General features: G+C 37.2%; 1 protein-coding gene across 1 annotated transcript in view; it reads right to left on the bottom strand.

The window, feature by feature from the left end:
• LOC107734866 (transcription initiation factor TFIID subunit 4-like) overlaps nucleotides 1-21,974 on the bottom strand; it is a 97,772-nt gene that overhangs the window by 51,968 nt on the left and 23,830 nt on the right. The window contains exons 10-13 of the mRNA XM_016546757.1: nucleotides 17,991-18,160; nucleotides 11,359-11,489; nucleotides 8,638-8,763; nucleotides 4,756-4,812 (exon numbers count right to left, since the gene is read on the bottom strand). Of these exons, the coding sequence (XP_016402243.1) occupies nucleotides 4,756-4,812; nucleotides 8,638-8,763; nucleotides 11,359-11,489; nucleotides 17,991-18,160 (484 nt within the window). The remainder of the gene's footprint in view (nucleotides 1-4,755; nucleotides 4,813-8,637; nucleotides 8,764-11,358; nucleotides 11,490-17,990; nucleotides 18,161-21,974) is intronic.

A 21,974-nucleotide genomic window follows, 5' to 3' on the forward strand; every position in this document is an offset into this window, starting at 1 on the left:
TCTAAAGATCTCTGATTGACCTTCTTCTGTGTTTGATGTCCACTCACAGTCATCAGCAGTGGTACAAACTCGTGCATTTAGCAGCACCGGGAGCCAACGTTTACGCCACCTCTGTTACTCTGTCCTTGTCTGTGACACGGCAGCCGGCGGCCGCGCAGGACCAGGGGCTGTTGTGGTAAAATGCACCGGTTTACCCAGGTGGTCAGCAGTGGTCACTCTGCGTCCTCTGCCCTGCCTCGCCTCTCCTCTCCTGTTGAGAGCGGGGCAGCGATGATGAATCTGTGGCCGCAGAGTGTCTGTGTGACCTGACACAGTGATGTATCTGCCAGGGCTTCTCTCGCTCGCTCTCTGTTATGTATTTGCGGCTTCTTTCACTTTATTTTGCCTTCTTCCTCTCTCTATTTGTCATGTGTCCCCTCGCAATCTCTCCGCTTTTCTCTGCAGATTTGTTGTATCTGCGGTGAGGCGCTGCTGATTAGAGTGGGCGGCCCTGTTCCTGCATCCTGTCTCTTTTTTTGGTCATTGATTTTCACCCTGGGCACTTTAAAAATATCCCATCTGACCTTTGGGCATCGCTGAGGACTGTGGAAATAGGTTCCCAAACACATGTGCTCGATGACATTACGGGGAATCGGATGTTTGTGAAGGGCTGAAAAAGACGAATGATAGAAAACCTGCCCCGATCAGACAACATCTGTCCATCAGATGCACGCGCTTGTCGAGGCAGACGCTCGTTTAACGGAGTCTCCCAAAGGAAAGACAAATCACAAGTCAGATCTCGTCGATATCACAATTGCGATTTCAAAAGAGAGCAAATTGAAAAAGACTCACAGATTGGCAGAAAAGACCTAAAAAATTTCTCAAACTGCACTCAACTGCAATCAAATATCAGAGATCTCAATATGAACTTTTATATCATAAATAATGATATAAATAGAATGTGCTTAGAAGAGCAGATTGTTTGGTTTGGGGAGAATTTGATGAGGAATATTTGAGACCAAGCTGAGATCTCAGACTTTTGATTGCAGATTTTGGTATCTTGGCTGGTTTGAGAATAGTTTGAGACATCTTTCTTTGGTCTTTCAGCGTCTTCTGTGTATTTGAACCCTTTCCAACAATGACTGTATGATTTTGAGATCCATCTTTTCAACTGACTCTTACGCAACTATTACAAAAGGTGAAAATGTTTACTGATGCTCAAGAAGGAAACACAATGCATTAAAAGCAGGGGGTGTAAACTTTTGAATAGGATGATGATGTGTAAATTTATTTTGTTTAAAGATCTTTTTTTTAAATTTAATACTGCCCTTCAAAAGCTACTACTTACATGTTTCCCAGAAGACAAAATAAGTACAATTTACCCAATTTATCCAATGCAGAAAGTTTACACACCCCGGCTCTTAATGCATCAAGTTGCCTTCTTGAGCATCAGTAATTTTATTTTAATTTTTTTACATACCTGATTAGTGTTCCAAAATATTCAAAAGTATTTAGATTAAGTTGCAAAACGTATGTATTTTGTAATCTGTAGTGAAATTAATTTTGAAAGTAACCTTCCCAACCCTGATTGCAATCTAGGATAAACAACAGAGACATTAAAGACATTAAATCTGACAAATCAAAAGGTGTAAAAGTCCCAAATATATGACAAGATATACGATATGTTAGTCAAAAATGATAATTATGTCAACATTTACTCACCCACATCATTCCAAACCTGTAAATATCTTTTCTATGGAACACAAAATGAAATTGTGAATACATGAGGCCGAGTAAATGAGAGAATTTTTTTAAACTACATTTCCCCTTAAACTAAATTGTTGTGCAAATCTTATCAGGAGTTGTGAAATCAAGTTGTTGGTATAAACATGACTACTAGTGACACTGACAAGAGATGCAGAAAGACTCTCGTGTGTGTGTGTGTGTGTGTGTGTCCATGGTGTGGTTATGAGTAATAAACCTCTCTCTCGTCGTTCTACCCGTCACAGAGAGTGAAAGCAGTGCAGATCAACCTCATTATCCTGATGAAAATTTGGGCAGATGTGCGAAACCTCTACGACAGACGCAAACAGCAGCTCTGTCGCCTGCAGCCAATCAGGAGATGAAAACCGGAGGAAGAACCACACTGAGAAACAACCACGGCCATTACGCCCAGAGAGAGAGAGAGAGAGAGAGAGAGACGGAAAAACGCCATTTCTGGTGCAACAGCAAATAAAAGTGAGATTTCAGCCTATTTAAAATTCTGATTGGAAACAAGTTGGGAGTTTTTGATGACACAGACGGAGCGAGTGTGTGTGTGTGTGTGTGTGTGAGCTGTAGTAGTCGTTCTGTGGTTGGAAAGTTAATCTGGCTGTGTTGAGATGATGAGCTGCCTGCCACTTAACAGGGCGGAGATCCACTTTGATCACACGGCCTCGGGCGCAGCCTATTACAAATCACCTCATTTACATACAGCACAGGCTGATGGGAAGACTACAATCCACTCTAAAGGGTTACACCTCTCTAATGTGGAGCAGAAGAGAGAGAGAGAGAGTGAGAGGAAACAAGGGTGATACCTAAAAAAAAGATGGACAGATGACAGTCAGGAGATCCAGTGAAGAAGATACACGGATGGCAATTAGTTACCAAACCTTAGAACTAAGTATCAAAGTTCAGCGTTTATGCTGCAGACTGTTATTCCTCAAATCATGTGTGCTATTGAGAAAAGGTGCGTTGTTTCTTTACTAAGTAATTAAATGCATCATTTTCACCAACTGCACCATGAAACAGGTGAAAAAATACCACAAATGCACATCTACAGAGCAGACGATCACTGATCACTTTTCACACTAGACAGAAAGAAACCACCTAGCAACCCCCCAAAACACTGTAGCAACAGTAACATGCTGAAAAACACTCAGAACACCTTAGCAACTGCATAGCAACCCCTTGGCAACCACTTCAGCATAGAGAAAAGAGGTTTGCATGAACATAAACACTTGCATTTTCTTTAGAGAACATTAAAATTGGTATAAATAATCAGTTATGATTGTTAGTACAAAAATAAATTTTGAGTTGAACGTAAATAGTACAAATTCTTTAAAAAGATAGTTAATGGGGGTCTGGGGATTGTTCACAATTAGTACAAAAGCAATCTTGCCTAATGCATGAGAGTAAACCGCTATAGATGGTGTGTATAATTCATTTATCATCGCAGCTCTTCAAGCAGGGCTGTGCACCATTCAGAACTGAATTGAGAATCAATTTAAATTCTAATTCCTGTTTCAGACAGGATGCAGAATTGCTATTTGAATTTAAGGAGGTAGAATTTCCAGTAGCTTAACATGTAGAGTATGGCACTAACAAGGCCAAGGTCATGGGTTTGATTCCCAGGGAAAGCAAGAACTGATCAAATGTAAATGTATATACCTTGAATGTAATGTAAGGATAAAAGCGTCAAATGCATAAATATAAATGTAAAATGAACTGAAGTTCTTATAACTGCATGTGAATTATTACCTAGAAAAAAAAAGGTTTGCAAAGACAAACTTTGAATAATAAAGTCTTGTCTGAAAGTTTGATCTGTTTGAAATGTCACCTATAGAAACTTCTTTAATTCATATACATATAATTCTTTATGTTTAACACATTTAATTAATCTTCCTGTAGTGCTAGCTAATAACACATTTGGTTATGGGTTTGATTCCCAGGGAAAGCTTTCACTGATAATATGTGTAACTTGAAAGCAATGTAAGTTTCCTTGGATAAAAGCATCTGCCAAATGCATAAATGTAAACGTAAATGTCCAATTCAGCTTCCTGTGAGTTGTGGCCAATTCCATTCAAATTCCAACTCATGAATTGCAAAAAAGTCAATTCTTCTGTTCAGAATTTTGCACAACTCTGATGTCCACACAGGACTTGCTTGTTCTTTACACGTTTTGTCTACAAGTTTTAGTTTTAAAAGCAAAGTCATTTTCTCAAATTGACAGTAGAAACACAGCTGCAGGTGGAAGGGTGGGATAAAACTCAGCTTTGGGTCGAACAATCAAACCAAGTGAGCAAATTTACAAATGCATTTCTGTGTTCGTAATTCGTATCAGAGGAGGTTTTCAAAACAGGGCTCGTTTGGACTCACATTCACAGCACCATGCACCATCGGTGATGGCCGGAGTGCAAACATCGCAGTGCACGTCACAAACACATGCGTCTAAAGCTGAAGTTGTTTCTACAAATACCACAAACACATGCATCAGCCTCGCATCAAAGTCAACTGTTTTCCCTAAAACTAGTGCGTCATTAGATCTACCAGGAATTGAGAACAGCACTACTTTTAATTGGCAGCGTAAAAAACAAAAATCAATGCAGGAGAAGACACAAGCAAGCAATTTGTGTCTCATACCGCAGTAACGGTTACTAATTGTCTCCCGTCTTGCGAGCACAGGACCAGATCGAGCGCCACGCCATCCGCCTTTATGATGCTAATGGCCTCTGCAAATTATCCGTCAAACGGGAAAAACTCTGACTTCATCTCCAATCAGATTCCCCATTCCACCCCGCACAGCACATTCTCCTAAATACCAGCTCAGAGCTGGAGAGAAAGAGGAAAACGCTCATTTTTTCACAGGACATCAATCAATGAAAATAATTCCTCAAACTTTCTTCTTTCTTTTTTTTCCCCAGAGTCAGACTTTAAATGGCATTACATATGTAGCACGACATAAAAAATTAATCTGCGGGAGCCTTGAAATGTCAGTGGTAATGATGGAGGCCTCACCTCCTTTGCTTTCTGCTTCAGACGGGCTTGTTCTGGATCTTCTTGCCGCGAGCGACTCTGGGAGAGACAGAGAGAAAGATAGAGGAAGGATGAACGATAGAAGGAAGGATGGAGGGAGAGATGGGCAGACGGCAGGTGAAAGCGTGTCGTAAGCTCACCTCATCTGCCGCACTAAAATAGTTCAGGACAAACAAGGGCAGATCTTATGTGTCAAGGATGGAGTGTGTGTGTGTGTGTGTGTGTGTGTTCAGCGGTGAGGGATTCTAAGCCCGCAGGCTGTGCCCTTCAAACACACACACACACACACACACACATACCGCCATAGGCAACTACTAATCAAAAGACACAACACACACACACACTGTTACAAATGCAGGTGCCGCCTGACACTCATCAGTGTGTGTGTGTGTGTGTGTGTGTGTGTATACAAATGTAGAAAATTAAACAATTATTCCAATTTGTGTGTGCATGTTTGTGCCAGTGTCGAAACTGTAAGCCCAAACATGCATCTAGTGGCCCTTTCGTCACATAAAGTGCTGCAGGAATGAGTCCTAAAACCCAGAAATTAGCACTTTTGCACTTCCGGTTCCATCGTGCTGAAGTCAGAGGGTTTTGGTCAAATGCCTGAAATAAGGTCTGTGTTTAACACAAGCTCAAGATATTTTCAACTTCTATTCTACGACATTTAAAATAAGCATCGTTATTTTGTGTTGAGTTTATTTATTAATACAAACTCATGCATTACATGGAGGGAAAACAGAATATAAATAAAATAAGTTCATTTCAAAATGTTATGTTTAAATATGCAAAGGAGGCACTGTATTTAAATATGCATTAATTTGCATAAATGTCCAGCACGGATATCTGAACACTGGATAAAGCAAGGTTCAGAATTCTTGTTTTATTCTGATGACAAGGTTTTAGAGGAGATTTTTTCTCTTTTTAATCAGTCCATCAATCAGAAAGTGCTGTCAACAGCAAGAACAAAAAATAAATACATTTTCACCATGTCTTTAAGAATGAAATGTATTAAATCAGGCAGATGTTATGTAAACAAACCCCTCAGTAAAACCCTTCAGAACGTAGATAGGAATAGAACTGTGAAGTCTGGTGTATTTAAGTACTGCTGAAGTGGAGGGAAAATTCATTTAAGAAACGTTCTTTAAAGATAGGTACAGTAATTGAAATCTACAGATTCAAATAGATAAAGTACAATAAAACAAACACTTAAAAGTGTATTTTAAAAGATTTCATTCTTATATGAAAAGCCAACTAGCCCAAAATGGGTGACAGAGCTTATTTTCTGCAATAATCCAAAATCTGGTTGAGGGAACCAGGGTGATGCTAACATACAAAAATACATCATCATCTTGTCTTAAAGATTGAAAGAGTTGTCTGAAGTTTAGTGGACATTGAAGTTTACAACCATAGTATGGTTCGCTTATAGCATAACTTCAGCTTTTTACTTCTGCTGATCGCATTTAGGCTTCATAAAGGTTGTGTTCATTTGTGGAAATTATCTTGATGAACGAAATGTGTAAGAATCATAAACTTTTGTTGGTGACAGCTTATTTTCTGCAATAATCCAAAATCTGGTTGAGGGAACCAGGGTGATGCTAACATACAAAAATACATCATCCCTGCAGCTCTCTAGTCCTGCTTGTGTCTTTGGATTTCTGGATTTGTGTGTGCGTGTGTGTGTGTGTGTGTGTGTGTGTGGTCAGAGAGGGTAAATCTCTCTGCTGAAGCATTTCATCGTGGCCTTGTGTGATTTTACTCTCATTTTGTCTCTTTTAAAGCGAGAGAGATGTGTGAGGTGTGTGCGTGTGATCCTGAGGGCTTTGTGTTTAGGTCTCTGGTCTTTTTTTAATTGCCCCATGAGAACGGCTCCTAACTCCCCCTCTCTCGGCGAGGAGAGGGGCGGCAGTACTCTGCCCTTCCTCGCTGCTAATTGGTTTTAAATATATCAGGCGGTTCACGTACTGGTCGCCATCTCGGCTGAGAGTAATGCGTTTGGCCCCTGGCCCTCGCGCTCGTCCCCAAAGATTCCAGTCATATTTGAAACGAACGATGAGATTTATTTTAGAAGGTTCATGTTTAAGGGGTCAAATCGCACTGAGCTTAAAGACGAGAGCGGGAATACAAGGACACAAACGATTGGGTTTCTGCTCCCTCACAATGACCTCAACCCAAAATAAAGCAAGATTTGTTTGTTCTGTCTGTCAATATTCATTCATTCATTGTTTCCAGACTACACTGGCAATGATTTGTTGAGTTCAGAGAGCTACAGACGATACATTTACAATGCATTTGAGCTGGAAACACATATGCATGTTTCCTTGATCGCATTTTAGGCTTCAGCGGAGTTGAAATCCCTAACAACTGCGATACATCAGCTTGCGTAACGTCTCATCCAGGCCCAAAGTCACAGAGGTCGGCGTGGCCATTCGCGCTCGCGTATGAGCTAAACTGTCTCGTTTTGGGAGATATAATCTCCTGCGTGGCCGAGCTATGGCATAATAATGGCATTAGGCCGAAGGGAGGCGAGACTCGGGGGGGTCTTTATGGTGGGTCATCGTCTCTGAGCTATATTAATTAATGACGGAAATGAGCCGAAATATTTCACTGTGGTGCCCCTGTTTCCTGGGGCTTCCTGGTCATTTCACAGGATCAGACGCACCGCACAGCACATAAAGGTAAACTTTGTTCCAGCATCTTCAGATATCTGATCTGTGATCAGTCACAGCACACTGAGCTCCATCAATGGGTGCGGACCAGAGATAACGGGCCAAATTCATGAAAGATGAGTAAGAGCATTTCTGTGCAAATAAAAACATTCTTGGGTAAACTGCCATTGCCAATTAATTTTGTTATTGTAATTTGATATCTGTAAAATGTGTTGCAGAATGATTTAGACAGAAATGAGAGATCTGTTATTTGATTTCTTTTAAACAACAAATTATGCAAGAATGCTTTTGATTTGTGAGTGATGTACTCAGACATTCATTCTGTTTGTCTCTCCAAAGCTCATCTAATGTCATTGGCTCAGTATCATTGAGATACTACTGAGAATTATATTATATTTTACATAGTTTTTGTTTTTGCATTTTCCATTTTCATTATAATTTTAATGTTTTTGTAATCTTGTCATTTTTATTAGATTTTATTCAGTTTTTATTATTATTATTTTTTTATATGCCAAATTCGTTTTATTATTGTTTTTATTATTATTATCCTTTTTTTTTTTTTTTTTTACAAATTTTTAGTAAAATTAAATGAAAAGAAAAATATTGCTTTGGCACCTAGCTAAAATATATACACTTTTTACATTTTATTTTACTTCATTTAAAAGTGTATTTTATTTCATGTAACAAAATGTGGATGTGTTGATGGAAGCGATCTACTCCATCTATGTTTTGATCATCGTTCTGAATCTGATCCATATGTAGTCTTTTACAAAAACGCGATTTTCTCAGCTTTTTGTTCAAAATATTGCTTTTTTCATGAAACTTACCTACATTCAAGTGTTGATAAAAAAGTTTGCATGAAGCTAGAATAAAACAGTTTTTTTTGTTGTTGTTGTTTAAAACCAGAGACTCTGTTCTTTGTTTTGCTATATTGCATGTTTAGATATTCATACAACAAAATATTCTGGGTGCCATTACACTTTTGTGAATATGACCAAAAATACTGGTGGTGGCTGGCAATTATTATTTTTTTTTTTTAAATGCTGGCAGGAAAAGAGTTAATAAGCGTGGGTGATCTAACCCATGTATTTGAAGAAGTGTGAAGAACTTCTGTTCTTCTGCAGCTGAGATCCCATCATTAACATTTATGTGCCATAAACGAGAGGATCTGAGAGATCACGAGGTGCCAGATTACCTTCGCTGCTCTGAGGAGAATCTCTCGTTCTCGCTCATCTTTCCTCTGCTTTTCCATCCGTTCCAACTGCTCGAAAAACTTGAGCTGCGAGCGCACATCAGACGACGGCTCGTGCCACTCGTCTTCCTGCAGAGAGACAGAGAGAAAGAGGTCAGGAGAAGTTTTGATGCACATTTGAACTTATTTATGAGTGTTTATGACTCAAATCATGATGAAAACTTTCTTCTTAGGCAGGTGAGACGGAAGTTTATGGGTCGAACGCAAAAAACATGTTTACTTCAGAAAGCGACCTCGATGTTTTGCGCACTTCCTGCGCTATCCCTGCCTCTTTTCATTTTCTGATTAGCTCGTCTCTCCTGTCATCCCTGCCTCCGTCTCTCCTGTTCTTTGATGGCTATGAAGTCAGCCGTGCCTGTTTCAGGACGCTCTTGTTTTTTGCTGATGTCAGTTTCTTCACACAGGCGCGTCTCGTACGGCTCATTTATAAAGCAGCACGCGGAGAGCGCCAGACGCAACAAAAAAGCCACAACACACCAAACAGAAAAACAAAAAAACAAAACGTGCGTCCGTGACGGCGTTCCTCTTCGCTAAGCTATTCGCCATGTACACAAATAAACAGCTTTTAAAGCGCTCCGCCACCTGCTTTTCCTCCTTTGTGGGTTTGTTTTGGGTTCCCGTTAACGCGAGTCTCTTGAAAGAGTGCTGCGTTTAATGTGATGTGCTCGGCTGTGCGGGTAAAGCGTGTGTTGGACTCTCTGGCTGTGGGTTTGAATACTGAATTGTTTACCTGTCTGCATCGGTCTCTTTGTAATTCATGTGCCCAAAAGTTTCCACTTCAACAGCAGCATTTCAGCAACACTTCAACAATACGATTGCGTATGTTAACATGAACTAACAGTGAAAAATATACATATATCTATCTAATACATTTAAACATTAAAACTGCACACATAGACATGCATAATGAACTAACAATAGAATGCATACAAACAGAAAGTTTATTAACACAAACTTCAGCAAACCGGTCAAGTTATTCTGTAAAACAGCCAGTCAGAATGGCAAGTGATTGCTAGGGTGTTCAAGATGGTTTCTAGGGTTGTTTAGGTGGTTACTATGGTGTTGCTAGGGTATTCTGGATGGCTGCTGGGTCATTGCTAGGGTGCTGCCAAGAGTCCTGGTTGCTAGGGCATTGCTAGTGGGTCGCTAGGGTGTTTAAGATGGTTTCTATGGCAGTTTGGGTGGTTGCTATGGTGTTGCTAGGGTATTCTGGATGGCTGCTGGGTCATTGCTAGGGTGCTGCCAAGAGTCCTGGTTGCTAGGGCATTGCTAGTGGGTCGCTAGGGTGTTTAAGATGGTTTCTATGGCAGTTTGGGTGGTTGCTATGGTGTTGCTAGGGTTTTCCAGATGGCTGCAGGGGCATTTTGGAACATTTCTAGGGTGCTGCCAAGAGTTCTGGTTGCTAAGGCATTGCTAGGGTGTTCAAGATGGTTTCTAGGGTAGTTTGGATGGCTGCTATGGCATTGCTGGGGTGTTCTGGATGGCTGCTGGGTCATTGCTAGGGTGCTGCAAAGAGTCCTGGTTGCTAGGGCATTGCTAGTGGGTCATTAGGGTGTTTAAGATGGTTTCTATGGCAGTTTGGGTGGTTGCTATGGTGTTGCTAGGGTTTTCCAGATGGCTGCAGGGGCATTTTGGAACATTTCTAGGGTGCTGCCAAGAGTTCTGGTTGCTAAGGCATTGCTAGGGTGTTCAAGATGGTTTCTAGGGTAGTTTGGATGGCTGCTATGGCATTGCTAGGGTGTTCTGGATTGCTGCTGGGGCATTTTGGGTCATTGCTAGGGTGCTGCCAAGAGTTCTGGTAGCTAGTGCATTGCTATGTTGTTGCTAAGGTGTTCCAAGATTGTTTCTAGGGCATTCTAGGTGGCTGCTTGGGTCTTGCAAGGCCGTTGCTAGAGTGTTGCTAGAGAGGTGTTTCTAAGTGGTTGCTGGGTGGTTGTTAGGGTGTACAAGGTTGTTACTAGGGGATTGTTAGGTCGTCTCTAACGTTTTCAAGATGTTTTTTAGGGCATTGTTAGGTGGTTGCTTAGGTGTTACTAGAGTGATGTGGTTGGTTGCTAGGCTGTTGTAGGTGGTTGCTAGAGCATGGTTTCTTGGGTGTTGCAAGGCTATTGCAAGTAATGTGGGTGGTTGCTATGGTGTTCCTAGGTGGTTGCTAGGGTGCTGCCAAAGAGTTCTGTACAGTTGCTAAGACACAGCTTGGTGGTTGCTAGGGTGTCCAAGATGGTTTTTAGGGCATTTTTAGCTGGTTGCTAGGATGTTCAAGCTGGTTTCTAGGGCATTCTGGGTGGTTTCTTAGGTGTTACTAGGGTATACAAGGTGGTTGCTATGGCTTTGCTAGGGCATCACTAGGCAGCTGCTAAGGTGTTCTAGCAAATGATTTTCATGTTAATGATGTTTGATTAGTTTTTGCTATGAGCAGACGAATTAACCATTGTGTGTTTGTGACTGTCAGATGATGTTAGTGTCGTTTGCAGGAAAACTATTTACAGCAACACAGGATACATATATAAACAGTGTTGGGGTAACACATTACAAGTAACGCGAGTTACGTAATCAGATTACTTTTTTTTTTTTAGGGAGTAACGCAATATTGTAATGCATTGCTTTAACTTTCCCCAACACTGTATATAAATAATAAAAGCATCTCTTCCACAAGTCTCGTACCTTACACGAGTCCATTCTGTGCTGGGCGATGGAGGAAACTTTCTCCAGCACCGTCCGTAATCTGGACTGGGTGGCGTGAGAGATGAAGTTCACAGCCTCCAGCGGTACGTCCGTCACTCCAAACCTCTTAGCTGAAACAAGTAAGAAGCAGATGCAGATGTTACGAAAAAATATCAATAATCAAACAAAACACATCACCGCGCAGATGTTTGGAAGGAAGTTCAGTGAGAGAAAATTACATCTGTCCTGTCTTATAAATCTTCCACAAAAAGGTCCAATGTGTGTTGAAACAACAAAGAGTTGTTATGATGAACCGACACGACCTGCATTTAAAACACAAATATGTTGAGAGGATGTTTTGTCGCACTAGCGGCTCATTTTCAAACCTGATTTCCTGAAATTTCAGCAAAATGAGTTTGGATGAGCCTCTGTGGTTTGGAAGGTCAGCAAAGCTGATCCAACCACGCAGAAGAGCTCGAGAGACTTAAACAAGCAACTCTGTCTCAGTTGTTTCTTTGAGTTCATATTGAGATCTCTGACTTTTGACTGCAGATATAGGAATCTTGGCATATCTAAGCACAGTCTGAGACATTTTGGAGAAAAATATTAGATTATTAGGAGAAATATCTGAGAAACAAGAGCAACTTTCTCCATTTCATTGGACTGACACTGAGGAGAAAAATTAGAGACTGACATTTTAATCTGTGATTACTCTTTCCTATGAAAAAGAAAAAAAGAAAATCAGCTCTTTCACATGAGTTGACAACTTTTACTTTAAAGGATAATTAGCACCAGTTTCTAAAGACCGCTGCAAACCTTCTGAGCCAGAAATGTCCACAAGTCTTTAAGCTGGAATCAGATGTCTGGAGTCTTTCATCACGAGTCCGGGTCAAGTCTGGAGTCATTTCATTAATTGTTGCAAATAAATTCTCATCCTTAAAAATCCTATTTACAAGCTTGTATTTTAAAGACAAAATATGTTCCAGGGATACTACAAGGAATCTAGCTCAAATTGTCTTCCTCTACCTGTACATAGAGTCAATCCAAGATACAAAAATACATGTAAAATTATTAATTTGAGGAGGCCCGTTCATATTCAAAATCATCTGTAACACCATGATGTAGCCACTAGATGCTAATTAATCTAATTCTAGAAATAATTAATCACACATCAATTTAAGATGAGAATATGGCCCCCAAAAGATCATTTAAAAACATTGTGTTAGATGAGTACAGCATTGGATAGACATTACAAAAAAAGAAATATTTTGATTCAACATAGCATAAATAATGATAATAGATGAACATTAATGGTTTTAAAAAAAAAAATGAGAATTGAAATATGAAATTATTTTTTTTATGAAATGATACTCAAATGATGAAACTAAAACCTCCAGTAGGTGGCGCAAGTCACCGTCTTAATGATTGAGTGAGTCATTCAGTAATTCATTCAACCGACTCCTTCAAACGGACGATTCATTCGGAAACGAAGCAAGTGACTCTCTTTATAAATTGCTCACTGAATCATTGACTCGATTAAAATCGATTAATTCAGGAACGAAACACTGCTGTTTTTCTAAGAGTCGCACAAAAGTTCTGTTGTGGCTTTGTTTGAACTATTTTCATTTACGAAACTGAGCAAAGCAGACAATACAATATTGTGTCTAAAACTTCACATGATATTAACTTCTTGTTTATTGAACCATTGTATTAAAATCTATATCACATTTGCAATCGTGCAGATATTCGGGAAAACAGCACTCTTGCTCGTGTGATATTGCTAAACTATATCATACATAGTTTATATAATATATAAACCCATACGCATTATTTTTTCCATAATTAATAGCACCAATTACAACGTTAAATAGACAGTAAGTAGACATAATTACTTTTATTAGGTACTGCATCTGAATAAATTATTTATAAGCTTGTTTACCCATGGGGACCTCAATTTAGGTCCCCATGAGTCAGTGTGTATTCAGGTTTAAGTCCCCACCGGGATAGAAAAAACATACACACACACACACCCATACACATTAAGAGAGAGAAAAGCCATATCTTTAAAAAAGCAATATATTACAAAAAGATTGATAAAACGTCATGCTCGGTTTAAGGCTAGATTTTTCGTTCATGTTTTTAACAGGACACACTGCATCATATTTAATGTTAATGTTAATGTTATTAACCTTTGTGGGTGCGTTCTAAGATGTAAAACGTTTGAATATGTATGTGGTCATTCCAGTATTTTTAATTGTTTTCCCACATTCACTGCATCTAGCCGATCTTCATGAAGTTCCTGATTCTGACACACTAATATAACCAAATGTCTAACACTTGCACTCTCTATTCTTTTTCTTTTCATACTAGTTTTCTTTCTAAAAAAAAAAAAAAAAAAAAGAGCCTCTAACACTAGCATTCTCTATTCTTTTTCTATTCTATCTTCTTTTTATTTATTATAAAAAAATAACCCTCTAACACTAGCATTTTCTAATCTTTTTCTATTCTTTTGACTTGTTTTATTTTTATTTAAATAAAATAACATGTAAAATATGTGGCACAGATATAGTAAAAACATATAAGTAACTCCCAAGTTCTTTCTTCATGATATCAGTAGTTAAGGATAAAACACTTGAGTTGTGTTTAAAATATTCCCGAGTGCTTCTTGTTGAGTCGAGTCAAGTCTGAAGTCTTTTCAGGTCGAGTCTGGAGTCGAGTCTGAAGTCTATTAAAATGCAACTCGAGTGCCCATCTCAGTTCTGAGCGCTTCTATCTACAACATCCCCGTCTTTAATTTGCTATTAACGTAAGTTCTCCTTCCACTGTTATTTGAAGGATATCACACCAATTATTTAAATCAGCCGCTAAACGTGCAGAGAGTGTCCTTAATGACTCCAAACGAGATCTTACAAGGGAACAAGTAAAAACAGGAAAAATAAATGCTGAAAACATCATAGAAATGTCAAAACATGAGGATTTTCTTAAGGCCACGGTTCTTTAAAAAGCACAAGAAGCATTTAGATGAACTAAAGAATTTAAGAAATTTGGTCCTAAAAAATAACAAGCTGCTTTTCCAGACAATAAAATCTTTTGCAAATGTCTTCATGCAGGTTTACCTGTGTTTTAAAACTTAGAAGCATCAAAATCAACCTTTCCTTCCCGTCACCTATAAACAATCTGTCAGAAGAGCTTCAGTCCCCGCAGACGGAGCGCTTGCTCGAAAACCATCCTGTGGGTCAGTTCAACCACACAATTACTCTGATCTGACACGGTTTACATGAGACACTCCAGATGGACCAGAAGTCCTCACACACACAGCTGGAGTCTTCATTTGGCAGTCTTGGTCATGCATGAACATGCATGAACGACATTAAGTACACTTGCATTAATGCATTTGGCAGACGCTTTTATCCAAAGTGATTATCATTGCATTCAAGGTGGCTATAAGGTGCTAGATGATGTCTTAAACTTCATTTGTATGATGGGTAAACAACATATTTACAAAGCTAGACACCTTCAGTTTAAACCCAACTGTGCAGTATTTGCTATTTTTCTCTGTATCCCCCCACTTGTTTTTGTTTTCTAATGTTGTATTTTTGTTCAAATTTAAATTTTGCACAAAAAAAAAAAAACCTTTGCATTCAGGGTATACATTTTTAGAATTCATTATCTCCATGGGAATCGAACCCATGACCCATTCTTGGTTTGTTTTCTCTGAATTCCCCCACTTGTTTTTTTGTTTCCTAATGTTGTATTTTTGTTAAAATGTAAGTTCTGGTGGGAGAAAAAAAAACAAGGCATGCATGTTATTAGCTCATGCATTCAGTGGGAATCATACTCATGACCCATTTACTTTTTTTATCTCTGTATTCCCCCTTGTTTTTGGTTTTCTAATGTTGTATTTTTGTTCAAATTTAAGTTTTGCAAAAAACAAAAACAAAAAAAAAAAACATTGCATTTAAACTAGGGCTGGGTGATATAGCTAAAAAATTTACCAACTATATAATGTTTCATATCATTCGGTATCGATAATTATTGACATTTTTTATAACCTTTTTTAAAACAAAAAGCAATAGAAAAAAAATGTTTAAATTTAACCACTGTATATTTTTTTTAATATTTATAATTAACACAATTTATTGAGACAAACAACAAATATTTTTTGTTTTAACAATCAAACACAATAAAAACAAAGAGCCGAAGCGCCATTCACACAGACTGCATTTAAAAACATATGAGACGCAGTGAAAAGGAATAAACCTCCACAAATTCGCGACGTGTTTTCTAAAAGTTTAAACTGTTTTAACTTTGCATGGCTTTCTATACATCTCTTCTGTGTGACGCGAGTGCAGCAGTCATTTGTCCGTCTAAAAAATGCGCTGAATCTGTGTGAATGGCTTGGTTTCGGTTTTAACCTAATCAAGATCTTCTCCACATTGAGCTTCTATATTTCTCTAATATTTTGAATGAATAACGCAGCAGCGGCGCGTCTCGTGGGCTAGACTAACAAAACATTAAAATGCAACAACGTCACTTACATCATCATCACATCATCACGTCAATAATTATCGATACCGAACGATATGAAACATTATATCGTTGATCAATTTTTTTGCTATATCGCCCAGCCCTATCGTGCGCTATATCGAACAATTTTTCTATCGATATCGAAGAAAGTGTACCGTTTATAAAAATATCGATACCGTTTTATCGCCCAGGCCTAATTTAAACTATGTCTTTTATTGGGTAATGCTTTCCATGGTAATCAAACTCATAAGCCATTTATTTTGTTTTGTTTTTCTCTGTATTCCCCCACATGTATTTTGTTCTCTAATGTTGTATTTTTGTTGAAATTTAAGTTTTGCAAAAACAAACAAACAAGCAAAACAAAAAAAAACATTGCATTTAAAGTATGTGTTTGATTATTTCATGTTTTCAATGGGAATCGAACCCATGACCTTGCTAGCGTCATGCTCTACTGTTTAAATAACAGGAATGCACACACAAAATACAAAGCATGCAATTTTCGATTTCATGTTGACTAAAAGTATAATACATCATAACTGTTTAAAGTAGCATGAGCGAGTGTAACGGATGTGATCTTTGTGTTTGAGAGTGAATCAGGGCTTTCAGGAGTTTTGTTGGGTTGTGTGTGTGTGTGCATTTCTCTCAGATTGAGCCGAGCTGGCAGGATTTGTGCCTCCCTTGGTTTGCTGTCACCTACAAGTTCTCCAGCAGCCCATCAACGACACGACACCACACCGCCGCTACGCCACGGCCCAGCAGGGGGCGCTTCATCGTCCTACACACACTCCTGCACCTTTGAGAAGAATTACTGGTTTCACCGCGCTCCCAGCGACAGCTCAACGGCCACGCTAACGTGCGGTAAAACAGACGTCCCAGGGCTTCTGACGCTTAACTGAGATCTAATGTGTAGCGAACACAAGGGTGACACAACAAGTGCTGTGCATCTAGTGTAAACTAGCTTGTGAGAAAAAAAAACTTCATACAAGTCATAAGATTCTAGTCTGAATCTTAAATCAAACAAAAGCATTTTGTGAGAGAAATTCTACTCAATTTAGCAGTTCAATGTGAAACTCATTGCGAATAATTAGCTTAATGCCAACTTTTATTTTAGTTTGGGGTCGCTAAGATTTATTATGTTTTTGTCTCTTCTGCTCACCAAGACTGCATTTATTTGACCAAAAATACTCTCAAAACAGTGAAATATTATTGCAATGTAAAATAGCTGTTTTCTATGTGAATATATTGTAAAATGTAATTTATTTCTGTGATCAAAGCTGAATTTTCAGCAGCATTACTCCAGTCTTCAGTGTCACATGGTCTTCAGAAATCATTCTAATATGCTGATTTGCTGCTCAAGAAACATTTCTGATTATTATCAATGTTGCTTAATATTTTTGTGGAAACCGTGATGCATTTTATTTTTCAGGATTCTTTGATGAAGAGAAAGTTCAAAAGAACAGCATCTATGTGAAATAGAACTCTTTTGTAACATTATAAATGCCTTTACTGTCACTTTTGGTCAATTTAATGCGTCCTTGCTGAATAAAAGTGTTAATTTCTTTCATAAAAATCTTACCGACCCAAAACCTTTGAATGGTAGTGTGTTTTCTCACATTTGTTTGGATATAAATGTTGGTGGTCATATGCTGAGGAATGTTCAAGGTTAAATAAGCATGTTGACAGATATGCGGATGCGATGGAAATGTAGGCGGACAAACATTCAACATTCATTACATTTCTTTTTGTTATTTACACAGACATGGAAGGATGAGTCGAACATTTCTCTGTGGTATTCAACAGCATGACACAGACTGACTCGGCCGGAAACTGTTTAAGATCCAGTTGAAACTATATAAAATGTTCAAGGGACAATGATCAACGCAATTCTGATATAGCGAGCAATAAGGACACACTCTCCTGGTGGCCTGGCCTACATTCACAAGAACAGAGAACGCTTCAAAGCTCTAGGCTCTCCAGAATAACTCCAGATCATCACAGATGGGCTTCTGTGTCCTTGTGAGAGCATCTTATATAATTCTACACATATATTTAGAACTATAAACAAGTCATGTGGTTGAGGTGTGTTAGTTGTGGAGATACTGTACCTGTTTCCAGTATACGCCGGTGTAGCAGACCTGTAGACAGGAAGGCCTCGTCTTTACAGGAGCGGATCTGCGTTCCCACCAGATCAGAGTTGGTCGCTAGAATACGCGCGCTCTCCTCGTTGAGGTTCACGCCGGCCATAGACGCCACATCGTTGATGTCATCATCGTCTCTGCAAATACAAGATAATCGTCAGTCTGATCTCACAGCACGTTATCTTATTATAGAGTTACACAGAGTAGTACAGATTCCAATCAACATAATAATGCATATCCGTTCAGCACTAAATCAAAGCTATTCTACAATCAGCCAGTGATGTTTACATGCACAGATAAACTACTTTAAATATTAAAACTGCGTTATGTTTTGTACGCATTATTATTATTATAAGTTGTTCATGGTGGTTTTCAGAGCTTATATGAGATTAGAGATGCCACAGGATCAAACGAAACAACCAAACAAAACTGATTAGGAATGGTATTTAAAAAAAAAAAAGAGTAAAACATTTTTATTAAATATTTTATTAAACATCAACATAAAAAAATTTTATTAAGTAAATAAATATAAAAGATCATGGCTATATTATTTGTCAAATACCCATGCGCATCACATGTATTCTGAACAGAACAGCAATGTGCATGCAAGAAAATAAAATTTAAATAAATAAATAAATGGGAATATGCATTTAAAAAAATATTATAATAAATATAATAAACGTTCATGGACATGTTATTTGTGCATCACATATATTAAGAACAGAATGTGAATGAGCAAAAAATAAAAATAAAAATGACTAAAATTAATGAATTTATTTATTTATTAATGCATATGGAAATGTTATTTGTCAACTACCCATGTGCATGTGTTATGAACAGAATGGGAATGTGCATGTGAGAAAAAATAAATTAAATTAAATTAAATAAATGTTCACAGACTTTTTTTTGAATGACAGAGTGTGAATGAGAGTTCTGTCAGACCTGACTGATGCTGCGTCCCAGAAAGCTGTCTTCACATTTTGAGGACTTTAGTTAACAAAACACCAGAATTAGAAACAGCGCATCTCGTGTAAACATATTAGCCGCATGTCAGTTTCTCTTCCAAAAACATCTCTGGAGTCGTCCTTGACACATGTGCACTGATTATGAAAGAAATCAGATGTTTAATGAATGTTTCATGCAAAACATTTAAATAAGAATGACTAAAATTAATGAATTTATTTATTAATGCATATGGAAATTTTATTTGTCAACTACCCATGTGCATGTGTTATGAACAGAATGGGAATGTGCATGTGAGAAAAAATAAATAAAATAAAATGAAATAAATGTTCACAGACTTTTTTTGAATGACAGAGTGTGAATGTGAGTTCTGTCAGACCTGACTGATCCCGCATCCCAGAAAGCTGTCTTCACAGTTTGAGGACTTTAGTTAACAAAACACCAGAATTAGAAACAGCGCATCTCGTGTAAACATATTAGCCGCATGTCAGTTTCTCTTCCAAAAACATCTCTGGAGTCGTCCTTGACACATGTGCACTGATTATGAAAGAAATCAGATGTTTAATGAATGTTTCATGTAACAGATTATCGCCTTGTTTAATTAGAAATTTAATTCAGTATAAACTCAATCAGATCATTCGTTTTTCTAACAGAGGTGGCTTTTTATTCCGACTCCGAGCCATCGGTCGCAGTGTAAAACTAAACCTAAAATTGTTTTAAATCATTTTCAGTGAAATAAATGAAAATGTTAAACTTAAAAAAGTGCCTTGACAACTAACTGAAATAAAAAGTTTAAGTAGGTCTGCTAAAAGTACTGAAACTAAAACTCAATCAAATGAATTACAGCTAAATAGAAATTTTAAACTAATAAAAAATTACAAAAGCACAATAAATTACTAAAAATTAAACTGAAGCTGAAAATATAAAAATAAAAGCTAATATGAATAAACACTACAACAGTATATGAATATAAAAAGCTCATAAGAATTATAAATAATGTAATAAAAATGAAAAAGTCACAAAAGGTTAATAAAACTAACAAAAATTAAAATGAGAACATATAAAAATAAAAGCTAAATCAAAATATTAATAAATACTATAACAATATATATAATAATAAAATAACACTGCAAGTTGAAGTACCAAAAGTACGAATATAAAAAGCTCATAAGAAGCATAAATAATGTAATAAAAATGAAAAAGTCACAAAAGGTTAATAAAACTAACAAAAATTAAAATGAGAACATATAAAAATAAAAGCTAAATCAAAATATTAATAAATACTATAACAATATATATAATAATAAAATAACACTGCAAGTTGAAGTACCAAAAGTACTCAAATTAAAACTGAAACAAAAATAAATGAAAGCTAAATAGAAATATAAAAATTAAACTAATAAAAACAAAAAGTTCATAAAACTTGAACTAAAATGAAAATATAAAATTAAAGCTAATTCAAAATATTAATAAACACTATAATAGGATATAAATAACACTGAAATAACACCGACCGTTAATGTTATTAGGCAGGTATGTCAGTCCACCAGTGTGACTGGCAGCTTTTCCACCCAATCATTGCTCTCCTTTTTTCCCTGTTGCCTTGGTAACAGTGTCCTAATTACGGCACATTAGCAGAGGAGCGGCGCGGCAGAGACTCCTGCACCCGAGGCACTGCTGAAAACTTCATGGCTCTGGTCACAGAGGTCAAAGTTCACTCAGCTCCATTCTCATTTACGTCCGCGTCTGTACCTCTGTTTCTGACATTGACCCCCTGGCATCTGGTGCCCGCGTCCAGCCACCCCCGGTGCCCGTGTGTGTGCGTACGGCCCTGTCGCGCCCCCTGCCAGAGCCGCGGCGGCCGCATGCCTCTCCCGGGCTGGGCAGGGTGTCTCTGAGTCCTGACACCACGGTAGGAGCTGACAGAGGCGATTAGCACTGCCCAGAGTTAGCATGTTAGCCTAGCTGCCACCACTCGCCACAGAAATCAATGAGAGCAACTCAATAGTTTGGTGTAGAAGTCATGAGTACTATTAGTGTGTCATATTCATCTTTCTTCTGCCAAAAATGATCTGTCCCATTCAGCTTCCCACTATGAAAAAGTTACCATGATAGCTAAAACAGTGAAGAACATGATTTTTTCAGTGTCTTTGGTTCCTGAAATATTTTGCACATAAAGAATTTTTTTAAATGATTGAATATTGAGTTTTAAGCCTTTAAACAAACCAACCAGCTCATTATATTGTTCATTTGAAGCAAAAATAAGTATTTGAAATAGCATATATTATACGTTTTATAATATAATAAGCTTTGAGTAGAAAAAGTATTGCGTGAGTCATTGAGCAAACGATCTGCTCATTTCATGAAGCACTGGAAAAGACAATCAAAATCAACACAAACCTACCTAATTATTGATCATAAAAGCAATATATTTTAACTTCATTGCAAAATATTCAAATAGATACAAATGAGTGTTGTTATTGTTGATTAAAACTAAAATGATTAATAAATGGTTGGTAAATGAAATTAAATAAAAAAAACTGAAATAAAATAAAATATAAATATATGATGAAAAATGTCAATTTAAATAACTTATAAATTAGAATAGTTGCCATAGCAACTAATTGAAATAAGTGTTTGAGTGACAAGTAAAATAAGTAAAATTACAAAAAAATAAATTAATTAATTAAAGCTAAATATTTTGATATTTGATGTTTTGAATTAGATTTTTTCTTTTTTTCTATTTTCAGTTTGCATTTTAATTTTAGTTTAAAAGTTCCTTTAATTTTTATTAGTTTTATTTATTAGTTGTATTTTGTTTACATTGTATTCGTTTTTATATTTAAATATTTTTAATATCATATTTAAATGCATTGTTTTTTAAATGAAATGTAAATACGGTAAAATATATTTCATTACATTTCACTAAAAATAATATTAATAAAATAATATTATAATATTAAAAATATTTAAATATTAAAAAACTAA

Source organism: Sinocyclocheilus rhinocerous, unplaced genomic scaffold (genome assembly GCF_001515625.1).
Source record: "Sinocyclocheilus rhinocerous isolate Xijiao unplaced genomic scaffold, SAMN03320098_v1.1 scaffold942, whole genome shotgun sequence".
NCBI lineage: Eukaryota > Metazoa > Chordata > Actinopteri > Cypriniformes > Cyprinidae > Sinocyclocheilus > Sinocyclocheilus rhinocerous.